Source organism: Notothenia rossii, assembly GCF_949606895.1.
Source record: "Notothenia rossii genome assembly, chromosome: 10".
Classification (NCBI taxonomy): Eukaryota; Metazoa; Chordata; class Actinopteri; order Perciformes; family Nototheniidae; genus Notothenia; species Notothenia rossii.
In genome coordinates this window covers 46,069,740-46,085,504 of record NC_136908.1, presented here as the reverse complement: position 1 = coordinate 46,085,504, position 15,765 = coordinate 46,069,740, and the positions used below count along the sequence as shown (strand labels likewise).

At 41.5% G+C, this 15,765-nt stretch overlaps 1 protein-coding gene across 29 annotated transcripts in view; it reads right to left on the bottom strand.

The window, feature by feature from the left end:
- The window catches only part of cacna1c (calcium channel, voltage-dependent, L type, alpha 1C subunit), a 213,472-nt gene that overhangs the window by 189,265 nt on the left and 8,442 nt on the right, over nt 1–15,765 (bottom strand). For 4 of the 29 annotated variants that reach the window (XM_079653902.1, XM_079653911.1, XM_079653912.1 and 1 more), the window contains exon 1: nt 10,746–11,667. The exons of the other annotated variants lie outside the window; for them this stretch is intronic. In XM_079653902.1, coding sequence (XP_079510028.1) covers nt 10,746–10,803 — 58 coding nt within the window. In that variant the 5' untranslated portion in view covers nt 10,804–11,667. Of the gene's footprint in view, nt 1–10,745; nt 11,668–15,765 lie in introns of those variants that run through there. 29 annotated transcript variants of the gene reach the window in all.

Genomic DNA, 15,765 nt, shown 5'->3' with positions numbered 1-15,765 from the left:
CACTCGATTACGCCGATTTTCTTGTCTCCCCAGCTGGTCGACACCTCTTTTAGCAGAAACAAAGGCTACATTAATGTATTAAATCGATGATAATCCATGCGTGTGGATTTGGAATTAACGGACGTGACGTTGTGCGATTAAGTTGCCAGGCAACAGCTTCGGTTCATGTTAATTTACAAACTCTTCAACTACAACCCTAGTTATATTTAAAAACATGTTAGAAGGCCTCACAAAATACTTTAATGCAAATTAAAATGTAAATGTGAAGGAATGTGTGTATAACAAAATACATCGGGGATAAACGAAACCGGAAACTGACGTATACAGATCCTCAGCTCGATAATTGGATGGTTTAGCCGTAATGCATGCTGGGATTTGCTGTTTATGTGATGTGAAATCTGAAAACGTTTTTTAAAAATAAAATAATACTTTATTCCGAGTGTGCTTGCTTTTCTCTTTGAAAGCCATAATATAACGGTTTCGTTTATCACCAATGTATTTTGTTATACCCACATTCCTTCACATTTACATTTTAATTTGCATTATTGTTGGAGAGAAACTCCCTCTGGGAACACAGTAATGATAGCCTTTGCAGACCCTTTACATGCACAACAACCTATAGAACACACTACAGGAAATGGAAACCCCCAACATGCGTAATCTTTAAACAAGAAGATTGGATTACTTGTCATAGAGTACTCAGCCTGTGAAGGCAGTTGTACAGTGTCTCTAGAGGGACTCCAAACAACCTCTGTGATGTCGTTAGGGTGATCACAGACTGGGCTTGAGACTTCAACAGAAAGCCTGGGACAAAGAGTTTGGAGAGCAACTTTAATCTTGCCATAAACACTCAAAAACACAAACGTTCTAACATTTCCCATGCGGGTAGTTCTAGGCAGGGTTGCATGAAGTTGTAACTTTAAATATTTTAGGACTGGAGGAGAAAATGTAATATCATCTGGGGGTTTTCAGGCTGGTGTTTCGAAAAGATGTCTAATGGAGAAGTGTTATTATCCTTTTCCTATCTGGGTCTTTAATAAGAAAAGCAAAAAGGAAGTGCTTGGTGCCACAGGCTACACGACAGACTTTTTGTACCCATGATTCTTAGCTGCACCTAGAGGCCAAATAAAACACACACACGGACAAACAAATACACAGAGGTGCACCACTGTTTAAATCTATCTTGCCTGGGTGCTACATCCAGCTGGGTGATGCTCACAGCAGTGTGTGTGTGTGTGTGTGTGTGTGTGTGTGTGTGTGCGTGCGTGCGTGCGTGCGTGCGTGCGTGCGTGCGTGTGTGCGTGCGTGCGTCCGTGCGTGCGTGCGTGCGTGCGTGTGTGTGTGTGTGTGTGTATAGGCCTGTAGCGACAGACCACCTTCTCTGTATTGCAGCTATTCATCCATGACAAGCCCACCAGAGGCCCGACTAACAAGACTGCCGGAATTGAGTCAACCTGATAGAAAAACATGACTGTACATCCTTTGGTGCTTCGAACCTCACTTCCTGTGAGACAAAAGGCCCATCAGGCGAGGCTCTGCGAGGTATGTACACATAAGGGAACACTTATGGCACGCTTTCTTCAGGGAGCTTGGTGTGATGTTCCTTCCCACAGAGAAAGCAAAAGATTTTTACATCTACAAATACAAGCTGCTGAAAAGATACACGTAACACCACCATTTTTGTTGTGTACAATCAGTCGCAGCTTGTTTCGGAATAAGAGACGCTATTCCATATCTTCAATTTGACAAAATCCCTCATTCTCCGCTGGGACACCCAGGCTTAAAATAAATGCACTCATGGTACTATAAAATACTTCTGCCCTTCATGAAGTAGAATCATTTATGGTTCTTCAATTAGGAAAAATACACACTTAGAGCGAGTCTAACTCGGATCTTCCGCTTTCAATTAGCTGCACGACAGGTTACAGTGTCTTGTAGGGACTCATTTCCTCTTAGAGAGACGGGTCAGTGTTTAGTGCAGAAACACAAACAAGCACACACATCTGACTTGTCGTGCAGAAATGGGGTTCCTGCAGAGAGCCTGAGGGTGACTGACGTTCCTTCCCCTCTGAACCTTTGTTACCTCTCTTCCTGAATCCATTTAACTCTTCCTCCTCCCTTTCTCTTTATCTCTACCTCTTTCCAATCCAGCCTGATTAAAAATACATTGTAAGAGATGGTATGTCTTAAGATCATACACTTTTTAGTACATTTAAGGCCCTGAGGACCTATGTCCTTAATGATATTCTTAGCAACTGGGTCCAACTGCCCATGAACAAGATTCTCAACAACAGTTTGTATATTTTAGACAAAATGACTGGACTGATTATATGCATGTTCCTCCGTGGTTTGAAGTAGGCGGAGCTAAACCAGAAGAAAACGTGATGTCAACTTCCATGTACCACTGAGGAGAAGAAAATCAATTCGTAGACTCCTGAAACTCACTTTCCAATAATGTAATCCATCACAGTCCACATCAAGTCTATATTTATTTATGTCAACGTTATTTTTAAAATGAGGTTAAAGCAGTGCCAAGTCAATTGATCTGCACTTAGATCTGCAATAAAACGTATTTAGCTTTCAGTAAAAATAGCAGAACTTTGATCCTTACTGTGATTGAAGACTAATCTTAGAAATCTATCTATATATAGCTTTTTCAAGAGTCGGCTGACTGAACAAGACTCAACCCAGGCTGATGGCTGTCTCCGAGCGTGGAAGGAAGAGTGTTTGTACGTTTGTAATCAAACTTACAAAAACCTAAGAGCTTGACAAGCGCTTAAAATAATCCATGAGGCATTGTCAGGTTTCAAAAACACCGCTTGTTTCAGGAGTGAAATTGCTTCTTTGGAGAGGGGACACCCGATTGATGAGTGAATGACAACTATTGACAAATTGACACGTTTCCAGCTTCTTGAGTGAACCATCGATACCACATTCTGTTTCTCAGGCCGACAGTGGGATCACAGTTTATCTTTGTTTCCGGTGTAATTATTAGCACTCAGCTAGGAAGACCACAGGCTAATGTACAGGATAAGGAGAGAAAAAGGGATAAGATCTATAGTCTTTTACCACTGCCCCAAAGGTCAATGATACAGTGTATGCACTTCCTTATAACACTACTATAAATTGATCTAATACAGAACATGTATTATCTACTGCACTTTTGGTAAAGTCAATTATCAGAATGAAATCAGAAATTCTTTGTTTTTAGGCGTTAACATATATGTTTATTTTTGCTGAAGGTCAAAAAGCCCCTCCCCAAAAACAGTGATGAGGTTTTTTTTGTGGTTTCCCAAAATCAGGTTTGAAAAGTAGGGGGATGTGACTCTAACAGTCTGGTAACAAAGATGCAAAGAACACATAGAAAACCATTTTTATTATTTTTACAATAAAGCTCATTAAGTTAAGCAATTTATATTAAAACAGAACAAGATGCAGGGGAATCATGTAAGGTTTTAAACTTAGACTTCATTTTTTTTTTTTTTTTTTAAATGCATCCTTAACATATAAGCTGTTCTTGTCCATAATGGAGTTGTGGGTTGTCCACTTTGTGTTCCGTGTGTTGAGCCTACAGTCAGTATTCCCTTTTGGGACGATAAATTATGTTTTGTATCATGTCTCTCTGTGGTTGGATCTAACTGGCTGCAGATGGGCTGATTAATCAAAGAAGTAAGGAAATGTGGTCTCACTGACTGAAAAACCCTGAAACTCCGAATGGTTGGATGAGTGATGGAGAGAAGACGGGAAATAGAGAGAAAGAGAGAAGCAAATTATCTACCGGGAAAGACACTTTGTGACATGGCGAGAAAACTAAAGGATGAGAGGACAGACGAGATAGAGACGGAAGGGGGAAATGCATGGCTGGGCATGAATAATATACACTGCTTTCAGCTCTCATCCTCTCCTGTAACCTGGGAAACATCACCATGCACACCGTCACAGAGTTGTTTTCTGTGCAAACAGGAGCAGATATGGGAGGGCCGCCTCTAAACACATATCCTTAAGGAGGTCACAAGGTTCACGTGAAACATGTCAACGACATGTAAGACTGAAATATTTACCAAGTTTATATAGATCTTTGGAATATACGAGGTTGAGAAGGAACACAACCCTGGAAATAAGAAATTGGCCACCATGCTTTCCATATTCATTCAAACGAGTTGTGTCCTTACCTGCCTTATGTTTGATTGAGCTTCTGTTCTAGCTCCTTTTCAGGAAACATTATCATTTCTCATTGCCAGCTTTAGGCCAAAATTCAGATAAAACGATTAATCAATTTTCATCTTGATAATGGCTGCTGGAGAGTAAGGACACTGTCGAGGGAGATTTCTAGCCAGTATTTATAGACCGTAAAACTGTTTGAAAATGATGCCCTTGCACCCATGTGGAAAAATCCTACAAAATGAATTGGATGAGACTAGCCTTAACACTCTTTTTCAGCAATGATCTTCAGAGGATGTTCAGGCCCTTTAGCATCAAAATGTTGTTTCAGAGTCAAACAGCTACAAACTAAGGGTTACCTAAGGTGAACGATGAGATAATAAGAAAAGAGAGAGGGGGTGGAGCGATAAAGGGAGAGAGGGAGAATAAAAGAGGATGCTACAGGTCTGGAGTCATTATTTCCGCTGGTGGCCTCAGCCAGATCAATAGACTGAGTGTGTGTGTGTGACTACAGGGAAAGCTAGCCTGTTTGGGGTTTGCTGACCACTCAGTCTCACACTCAGTGTTTAAGAACGCTGCTGTTGGTGAGGATGTTCTGACATTTACCATCAAAGCAAGACTGCAGGTATTACCCACTAAGTACAATCTGTCCACCTGGTACCCTCACATTCACACTCCATTCTGTTTAAACCATCAGGATTCACAACAACGCCTAGAATCTATTGTACACATAACAAATGGATGTAATGCATACAAACGCCTGTACATAGCCCGTCATGACCGTATTGTGGACATTGTGTCTGATGCGGTACAAAACCTCTTACCATCTAGCGCAGCAATGTACAAGCACGCTAGAGTGTTACCAGAATGGTTTGGTTTTACCGATGATGTCTTTCCTAACATCCCAAATACACCTGATGTTGTTTTTGTTGACACCAACCACAGGGAGGTGCTAATATTAGAAGTAGGCTGTGCCTTTGACCTGTACATGGACCAGACTTTCCTGGACAAGTATATCAAATACCAAACACTGCTCGATGTGATAACCAGCTTTGGGTACAAGTGTAGATATAGCATACTTATATTCGGAAGTCTTGGCCATGTATATAAATGCACCATGATTGGTCTGAGAATTGCTGGAATGTCAAAGAGAAAAGCCAAACAAATTGCCAAATATTGCTCTGTTTCAGCTATTATTGGCAGATTAGCCGTGTGAAGAAGGAGGTGCTATATGTACCCTTAAGTGTTCTGTGCTGCTTAGCCCCAATATATTTGATTCCCTGTCTTATGTAATATAATTTGTGGAACCAAATAAAGTATTCAAATGTGTGTGTGTGTGTGTGTGTGTGTGTGTGTGTGTGTGTGTGTGTGTGTGTGTGTGTGTGTGTGTGTGTGTGTGTGTGTGTGTGTGTGTGTGTGTGTGTGTGTGTGTGTGTGTGTGTGTGTGTGTGCAATCTCCGCTCAGTTTGGACAAGTGTGCATGTGCCTTACCTAGAACACACACACACAAACACACACAGATGGAGGCAGCCAAGCAGACACAATGCATATGGGCAGGCGGCCAATGGCAGCCTTCTCCCTGTTTCACAGACACACACTCCAGTGTTGGCGTATTGTCCCCCCAGAAATGAAGACTGAGGCCTGATGGTGCTCTAAGAGCAGAGGACGGCCTCTGGATAGATTTCCAATACGCAACCAGAGGCTTAAGCAAGACAGAGTCAGGGATAATCCTCCCTCCTTCTCCTCCTCCTGAGCTCCTCACTTCCCTCTCTATCCTTCTGGCCCTCCTTCTGGACTCTGTTTCTCGCTCATTTCATCCTTTTATTCCTTTCATATAGTTCCCTCTTCTTTCTCAATCCGTTTGCCCTCTTGTTTCTTCTCCCGTCTTTTGACTCCGTCCCTCTTTTCCGTCTCTTCATCTGTACTCCCTCCAAATCTCTTATTTTCTATCCTTCTCAGATGTCTCCTTCGCACCACACCTCCCCTATACTATTCCTTTACTTCAGTGTGTTCTTTGTCTCTCAGCTGGTGTTTTATGTTAGAGAGCAGCTGCTGTTGAGTAACATCCTTAAGTTAAAGCCGTGACACAGTCTAAGGCGCAATGTAAACTTCTACAATGCTGATTGGTCTTTCATCGCTCATGACTAAATCTGCCTCGCTGTGACTGACACGTTGAACACACATACAGTTAAGCTACTGTATTCTGAATGTACACATTAGTGTGCAGTATGAAGCATAATGCACTGACAGTGTAGGGCAGTGTTCAACAGTCCTTTGTCCTTGTTACCCCTCAAGTGCTTTTAACAGAAGAAGTTCAGCTGTACAGTATTTCTCCATAATGGGTTTATGAGCTATTTTCTTCAAAACAGTTCCCCACTGAGGCAGATAAGGACGCTGATGAGAGAAATTAGACCAAATTAAAACGTTGAATTCTGTCACTAAAACTTTGAAATTCTTAGTAACATGAGCTTTTACCTTCAAACCACACAAAAAACTGACGGTAAGAATACATTTAATGGAACCATGGACTAAAACGATCTAAACCCCTGAGTTACCCAGCATTTAGATTTACCCAAGTAACATTAGCTGGGCGAACGACGTGCTACTTTTTATCAAGCAGCAATAAAGTGAAGCTACATGACCACATCCCTTTAAAAAACAACTAGCAAAGTAACAAGTACTAAAGCCCAATTCCTCTGGTAAAGCAGCTCAGTGGCCAGCAGCAGAATGTGGTTGAATGAATTTGAGAGAAGTGGAGAAGGTTACAACACACAGGCAACAGATCTGCCTTTTTACTTGAGTTTTTCTGCCTCAGCGCTGAATTATTAAAGGTGATGATATTCTCTGTGAACCATGGAGAGTCAGATTAACTGAAAAAGGAAACTGTGTCTGGTTGTTTCTCTGTTTCTCACAGACACAAGCCAATACAAGTGGGTGAATGGACAAACAGGTTTGTTTGCTTCCTTCAGTGAGTGAAAATGCAAGTTCAACTGGCTGGCTAGTTCTGTGAGCAAGGTGGGGTTCATTTAAGATACTGTTTGATCAAAACAGGTAATTTTCAAATGCAACACACTAACACCGCAACTACTTTATATGTGTTTGTTTGCAAAAATAGATCATCATGTGACATACACAGATATGGCTACATACATATTTAGACACAATTGACTGTTTTTCAAGAAAAGGTTCCATAAGCAGCCATGTTAATATACACAGTCAGACAAAAGTCATCCAATTCTCTGTTCCTATTTCTTACACCTTGTCAGGAATGTTGTCCAGCCTGATATTGAGCAAAACCTGGATTGATAAGGGTAGATTAGTGTTTAACTGCCCAGATTTCCATCTGATGGATGTATAGCTCACTTCTTCTCTGACCATGTGAATTCTAATTAAAACACATTTGAAAGAAACACTTGATTAGAAATGTTTTGTCTTAAATTTGCAGTTAAAATAACTTATTTTCTCTATTATAATAATTTTTTCCTCTGTCTAATAAAACGGAATCTCGCTTGAGTCCAGCTAAACAAGGGACGTTTTTTTCTATACTGCATGTTGCTGAATAGCTTCTGCAGCCACATAAGCAGGCACATTACATTAGCTCTGTGTGAGAAGCTCCATATAAAGTGAACACATCAGTGGTTGTTCCTACAAGTCTTTTGAGGTGACTTCAATGGAATATTTGAGCATCAAGTGGAGTCATTAGCGTGAGGTGATTTGGCAGGTGGCCAGCACCCCGGGGTAACCATCGGAAACCAATTAATATCCCTGACGGAGGTATCATGCTTCTGGCACAATGCCCACAGGGAAAATCAAGCCACTGATTACACTGCTGTAAACTGATGTTGTAATGTGTGTGTTTCAAATAAATTCCCTGCTCTACATACAATGACATGAGAAGCCACAGGTGGGCCTTTGGTTCAAAGCTACACCAGAATGATGTGTGTGTGATTAGGGTGGTGTTTATGCTCATGGGTAAGCCTTTTAAAGACACAGGCACAACTATTCATTCGTAAGAAGTCAGATGTATGCAGATACAGAATAATTGGTTCATTTAGAGAACATGAGCATTGAGTGCAATCATGTGTAACATCAAATCTGTTTGAATTACGGAGTGCATGTAAAGATGGAGACTGGCTGATAACGTAGAGGGAATACATCTGGTGTGAGGTACCAGGACCTGTGACATTATACAGGAGGCAAGATAACTCTTTTTTCGGTGCAATCAGGCGTTTCTTTCCCTTAATCCCTCAAGGAGAATATATATTTTATATTTTGTCCATCCACAAATAAGTTAGGGCCTTTTACAGAACAACGTCAAAGGGCTTCAGGGTTGGAGTGCAAATGTCACATTTGGTCAAAACATGGTCTCTCCAATACAGAAGTGTGCCATCATTATTCATCCATACAAATAATAATACAGGAAGATTTAAACAATAATTGTCTGCTATGACTTATGCAACTGGATGCTGGTAATGTAGGCTTTGTCATACACTGAATACCTGAGCTGAAGCATATGGAAACCTTTATTAGACCGAGACAAGAGTAATACATCAGTGCCAATGTCTGTCTTTGGAACTCCTCAATAGCTGTCATGTAGCTGTCAATAGACACATGAAGAATGAACTGTCCTTGGTGCTGAAACCACCCAAGTAGATTTCAGCCTGAGCTTCATTTGCTACACATTTTCCTAAACCTGGGCCTTAACAATACTTAAATTACAAGGTTAAACAAAGACATTCTGCTATCAACTTGAAGGCTTAAATAATCCTGCTGATTGGGTGTTTTGTTTCATGTTGAATTGAAGAGTCATTAGTAAAGTGATCAAATATTTAAAATAGAAAACCGAACTTGTCTCTTGCTATGTTGCAAGTGGTTTGGATATCAGAATTAAAGATCGTCTTGATTACTTAAGTTGGTCTACTTAATAAGACATTATAAAACTAATGTTATCCCTTACTTCTATTCGTAAACGTGGACTAAAAGGGTATTTTTGATGATGACAATAATGAATTAAGATGTCATCATGGCAATGAGTGTAACTGTGATCTGTCTTACACCTGCCCTTCATGCTTCTGTTTAAGATGCCTATCTTTAACCTGTGTGAACATGATGGCAGCTGCTGCAGGTAACCTATGATTAGTTGCTCCTCGAAACAAACTGTTAGTGGATGTGCTTCGCTGCGACACACACACACACACACACAGACACACACACACACACACACACACACACACACACACACACACACACACACACACATACACATACACATACACACACACACACACACACACACACACACACACACACACACACACACACACACACACACACACACACACACACACACACACACACACTCACACACACATATCCACCCCTCTCCTCATCCCCTGTTGCTATGGAACCTGTCGCCAAGGCAGAGGTATGTGGTTGTGATGGAAGTGGAGGACGAAGGCGACGACGACGATGATGATGGCCATGAGGAAGATAATGTTGATCGGATAAATAAGCCCTTTGCCGAATGATAAGCTCCGGGCAGGCCATAAAGCAGTGCGTTGCTCCGCTCTCTGCAACGTGGGTGGAAGGAGCGACGCGTAATACTGCGCAATGCAAACAGACCCTTTCCTCCCCGCCAAACACACCACAGTCCTGGATGTTGATTCGCATGTATTGCTTTTTTTTTCAAGCACTTAAAACAAAGTCGCCACTTCGGTCGTGTCTTTGGCTGAACACCCTCACTGTCCTCCGCTGCCTTCCCCCCAAAATAGCCCACCATCAACCCAATTCTCAGCAGACATAAGTCCTGCAGACCCCCCTACTGCCACCTGTCTTCCTATTGCGATTTATTTCGCACACTGCTGTTAAGGAGACACAAAAACTTTGATTAAAACGTGACAAATACAATTATTGATTATAGGAGAAGGCAGGATCGATGGTGATCGAGTGCGCGTTTCGGTGGTTGCTGTTGCTAAATTTGCTGCTCCTTGGCGACCACCGTGTGATCATTTCTGACATTTGGCCAACGAAACTGCAGAGAGCAGTTTAGTTTATTCCCAAATGCCTTGGAGACGCTAGATCTGCCAACAGATTTGCGAGGACACGCTTTAGCTGTCATTTTGTGGGGAAATGTGTCTAAAACAATAATGCTCCTCGCCCACAACTGCCTGTTGGCTATACATGACCACTGCCCACCCATTATGCCTCAGATCTCCTATTGAGAGGCCTGCCAAAAACAACAAGTGGACCAAAACCAAGCCAGGAAAAGGCCTCATCCATGTGTATACCTGCAGCCCTGTTGCGTGATGGCACAAGTTGCGCAAAGCGAGGAAAAAGGAGATAAACAAACAGAGGGGAAGTGGAGGAAAGAGATATGTCCATCTGTTGAAAACAAGGAAAGAGCAAACACTCCTTTCCTTTTCTCCCTCCCTCCCACCTTCTCTCCACCACCTCCTCCTCTCTCCCCATCCCATCCCCATCTCGAGATCATCATACCTCTCTGCTCCCTCCCTTCTCCCCTTCCCTCTCTCATGCACAGTTACAAGATGTTTGCCAGTTATAAATAAAAAAGACACACCACATACCTTGATGGTTCTCAAGGGTGTCCTCCGGGATGTACATGTTTTTGCTTTCATTTACCATAAATGTAGTCCGGCGTTATCCCTATAGGTGAGTGGAAGAGAGAGGGGGAAAAGCTGGAGAGGCGGAGGGAAAATAACGAGGAAAAAAAGCCCCCAAAAATTAAAAATTAAAAAAGGGGGGCAAAAGAAGAAATAACTGTCTGACACGGACAGTCTTGGGTATTCCGTTATTTTTGTTTATGGGGAGGGGGTCTTCGGATGGAGTGAATATTACCTAATCCCCATGATGGAGGTGAAGGCGAGAAAAAAGAGGGAGCTTTCGGCGGAACCGGTCGGGAAAACGCACCGGTGCATCTCTCGGTACATCCGGGCCCTAGGCGAGAAACATGAGACCAGCACCGCGTTCAATTCAATTCTCACCTCGCTCTCACTCTCCTCTCCCTTGTTGTCTTAAAAAAAAAGAAGCTTTCAAAAGGTTATAAAGCACGGGCGCTGTCAGTGGCGGTTATGATGGAAGTGCGCAAAAGACGCATTCGTGCGCATCTTCAGCAGCGTGTCAAAATGTGCGAGGATGAAGACGAGGAGGTGGAGGAAGAGAAGGAGGAGGAAGAAAAGAGGAGAAACATGAGAAAATTAGAAGAGTGTAAATATTCCATCACGGGTAGCACGGGGTTAAATCTCCCAATAGGTTGTCGGTTATTCCACGTATCTATGGCAGAGTCCCCCCAAAAACACAGGAGCCAGGCCGTCCTGTCTCATCCGGAGACGGGTCTCTCTGTCCTGATCCAGTCCATGATGGTCCGGCGGTGGTTCTGTCAGTCAGTGTATGAGCCTGTCTGTCTGCTCTCCTGCTGCCTGCCTGTCTGTCTGCCTGTGTCTCACTGATCGGGAGTTAGAGCCCTCTCTTCTCTGCCTCTGCTGCCCCTGCAGCTCTGCAGTGATACCGAGAGAGAGAGAGAGAGAGAGAGAGAGAGAGAGAGAGAGGAGCCCCCTCCCCGTGTATGTAGACGCTCTGACTGTTTCCAGATGTGTGTGTGTGTGTGTGTGTGTGTGTGTGTGTGTGTGTGTGTGTGTGTGTGTGTGTGTGTGTGTGTGTGTGTGTGTGTGTGTGTGTGTGTGTGTGTGTGTGTGTGTGTGTGTGCGGGGTATAAGCAACAGTGGAGAACCGGCGGCTGGTATCCAGATGATGATGGTGATGATGAAGACAAAGATGATGATGATGTTGATGTGTGTGTGTGTGTGTGTGTGTGTGTGTGTGTGTGTGTGTGTGTGTGTGTGTGTGTGTGTGTGTGTGTGTGTGTGTGTGTGTGTAAGAGAGGGGGGGAATAGGGGGGGGGGCGTCTTAAAACGAGGGTCGATTAATCGTCATAAAAAGAAAAGAAAGGTGGCCCAAACACACGATAGAGACAAGAAGATAGACAGCAAGGGTAAATAAAGAGTAAGTGTGCCTGTATGTGTGTGTGTGATGTGTGTGTGCACATTGGTGTGTAAGACAGGGGAGGGGGGGGTGGTTGGGTGGGTAATGATCCATAGCAGGCCTAAGCCTTGCATAGTCTGCAGGAAGAAGCAGAGATGGGAGATGGTGTACCTCCATGTGATTTGCCCAGAGTCCCCTCACATCTGGACTGCTTCAGCCCGCTCTTTTCTTTGGCCTAGGCTGTGTTTACACACACGCTAAATATCTGTTTTTTCTACTCTTTTATGACTCAAACTATGATTTATTTCATGGCTCTCTTAAACAGACAAGCCACAAGTAAGCTGATTTGGAGGTCTTTGGATGCTGTGTAAATACAGACTCAAATCTCCAGAAGTAGACAACTTCAAGAAAAGCTGAATACAAAAATAAAATAAAAGCTGAATGTGAATGTTTTTATCTAGAGGATGATACAATTGTTTTAAGAATTCAATTATGTGTGTTTGCCCTCAGGACAGTTGGGTTTGTTTCAGCATCATTCTCCATGGCCATTTGTCTCGGCCCTTCAAGCACACAAAGTCCTTTTCTGGGGACATGGTTCCTTTTTCGTAGGGAACACGACAATGAAATAAAGCTCATTCGGGAGTCAAATATCAAACAAAGTCAACAACATCAGCTCTTAAATAAATAGCTCCGGACTAGGCTTTGATGACATTGAGCGTGCTGGACTCTATACCTCCTACTCAGGCTTTTGGATAAAACTGCAAAAAGCAAGTTTTAATTATTAAATTGAGCTGTTTTCTTAAAAGCTCTCCACAGGCAGCTTGATGTAAAAGATAAAAAAACAAATGCAAATCATCTTTCTATTAAGTCTCTAGAAAAATGTTGGGCTTCTTTCAAATGTCAGTTAGTGTCTTTCATGGCCAAGACTCACAAAACACCTATTCTGTCCCAATATGGTGCAGAAACAGAGGATTTTTAGATTGTTAAAAAGGTACCACAATGCTTCACAAGACAAAATGATTGGGCTCAATAATACATCAGGAAGCATTGAAGCTGAGCAGTATATTCTAATTATGGTACTGGCAATGCCGTATAATCGTATTTGACACTGAATACTAACTTCACAATGCACAGGCCTCATGTCAATCTGACTGCAGGCTATAATCAGGAGGTGAATCGGATGACTCAACCCAGCCAGTATTCATTTGTGCACTGCAATAGCACCAAATCACCACCCACCATCCTCTAATAGAATAAAGCTTTTTGTCTACATGTGTCACTGTAGACATAGTAAAGACAGGGAGATAGCTGATAAATGATTCTATTGATGTCATTTGACGGATGAATTGTCTATTTTTGAACCATACATTTGTGTATTGTTAATATACTGTACATTTGGAGTCAAACTGAGGGTTGTTAATGTTCAGTATTGTACATAAAAAATGTTTTATTTGTAAGAAAAACAGCAGAGAGTAAGTACTATTGCTGCAGAAAAAAAAGTAATGATGTGACTAACTTATAACACAATATAATAAATTATTGGATTTTGAATATAAGTGCATTGATGCATAAGGAGCATTTTTTGTCCAAAAGATTGGAAACCACTGAAAGCTAGTATCTATAGGCTATAACAGATATATCAAGTGGATTAAAGAGTACAGTTCTTCCATCAGAAATGAAGGAGAGTAGCAGTATAAGCAAGCAAAAACATGTACTTAAGTTTAGTACTTTAAATAGTTGTACTTTCCAGCGCTGCAGATGTCTGACTGATCAGCCCTGAGATGACAGTGAGACAGATGCACTCTCAGTTTCATAATGGCGGTCAGACTCCCTTTCACTTTCCTGCCAACGAGCCCCTGTTTGATTACACTGGCCAATGAATGGGAGGAAGGATTGAGAGGAGGAAGAACGGATGGAGGGCAGGTCGTGGGAACAGACACTTGTGCCCAGGGGACACACAAACACACAGACTCACATACACTAATATCCACTGTAATCCAGCCTGCACATGGAATATCAACTCTATTTGTGACTTTTCTATATTTGGAGTTCCCGACCCTCTTTGTATGTATGTGAGCGTGTGTGAGGCCTATAAGCTCAGTTGGTCTCTGGGAATCTGTGGACAGACAAACACGATCAGATGCTGGTCTCTCATGTGGGAAACCAACAATCTGCTGGTCAGTCAAAGGGAAATCCCCTCATCAGAAAGAGATGTGTTCTGTATCTATCTGCATTTTCAATTATGTAATTTGGTTTTGCACTACATCAAGTTAAGAAAATCTACAATTATAGATTCATACTTTTTTTTATCTAGAAAGAATATATTTTGTCTGCTCACTGGACATAAGGAAGCAATGGTTTAAAGATCAGCTCTATGAGGTAGATATATAGATATATAGATAGATAGATAGATAGATAATTAGTTAGATAGATAGATAGAGAGATAGATAGATAGATAGTTAGTTAGATAGATAGATAGATAGATAGAGAGATAGATAGATAGATAACAATATATACTTATTATCAGTAAAGAGTACCTATATTCAGGTGTATCTTAACAATAAAAAATAAACCGAATACAATTAGAATACTCTCTAATATACCAATCTAGTGAACATATAAACATAGGTAACTATATATATTAAATAGTTTTGTACAATAGCTTGAAATTAAAATACATTCTGTAAACCTATGAGGTATATCCCTGCATGTGCACACACACAGAATAAGCATGTATCCTCACCAATCAACGCCCAATCAGCACTGAGGTTATTGACAGTATTGACCTGATGATGTATAAATCATTAGCCTAATCATTGAAACAATCACCCCTGACAAAAAAATGGATACTACCATGGTCCATGACGCATATATATATATACACCTTCAAACACAATAGAGTGCTGTACACTTATTTCCTGACAAAGCTTGCAATAGTAAAGAAAGTGCATACTGAAAGTCAAAAAAGCTACTTTTATGTTAATTTGGAGGCAGACGTTCCACAGTCTGACCTGCAAGTGCTTTGTTCGCATCTAATAATAGAAGTTGTTTAAAGTGTTTAAAGCAGATGTCTTTTTTATGGAGTTCTGCTTAAACTGACTGAGCAGTTGGGTGGTCATTTTTTTCTTCTCAAGGACACTCTGTTGTGTTTGTTGATAGATACACCAGCTGCTGTACATCTTTATGGCGGTAAAAATCCAATCACTAAAACTATAGCTATAACCATACAGATGAGGGAAGAAAGAGTGCATATTTAATATAATGCTAAGTAGTGGTACTTTGCGATAAAATAAAAAATACACTAATGTCATAATCATGAGTGGTAAGTTTAAACGACTGAGAGAGTATGCAAGAAGTAATTTACTCTAAAAATTAAAACAAAGTGAATGGGTTTTTGAATGCCCATTTGAAGAGGGCTATGTCCCTCATGAACCCTGGCAACAAATTAGAATATGTTGAACTGAATAAGGATATTTAGTGTCAGGTGATCCAACAGATATTGATTTCAAGAATGTGCAGTCCTGAAAGTCCCGAAAGTCCTGAAAGTCCTGTTCTTGTATCAGTTACATGTATGTCATTGGGTATTAATTTCCCGTAGGATATGTC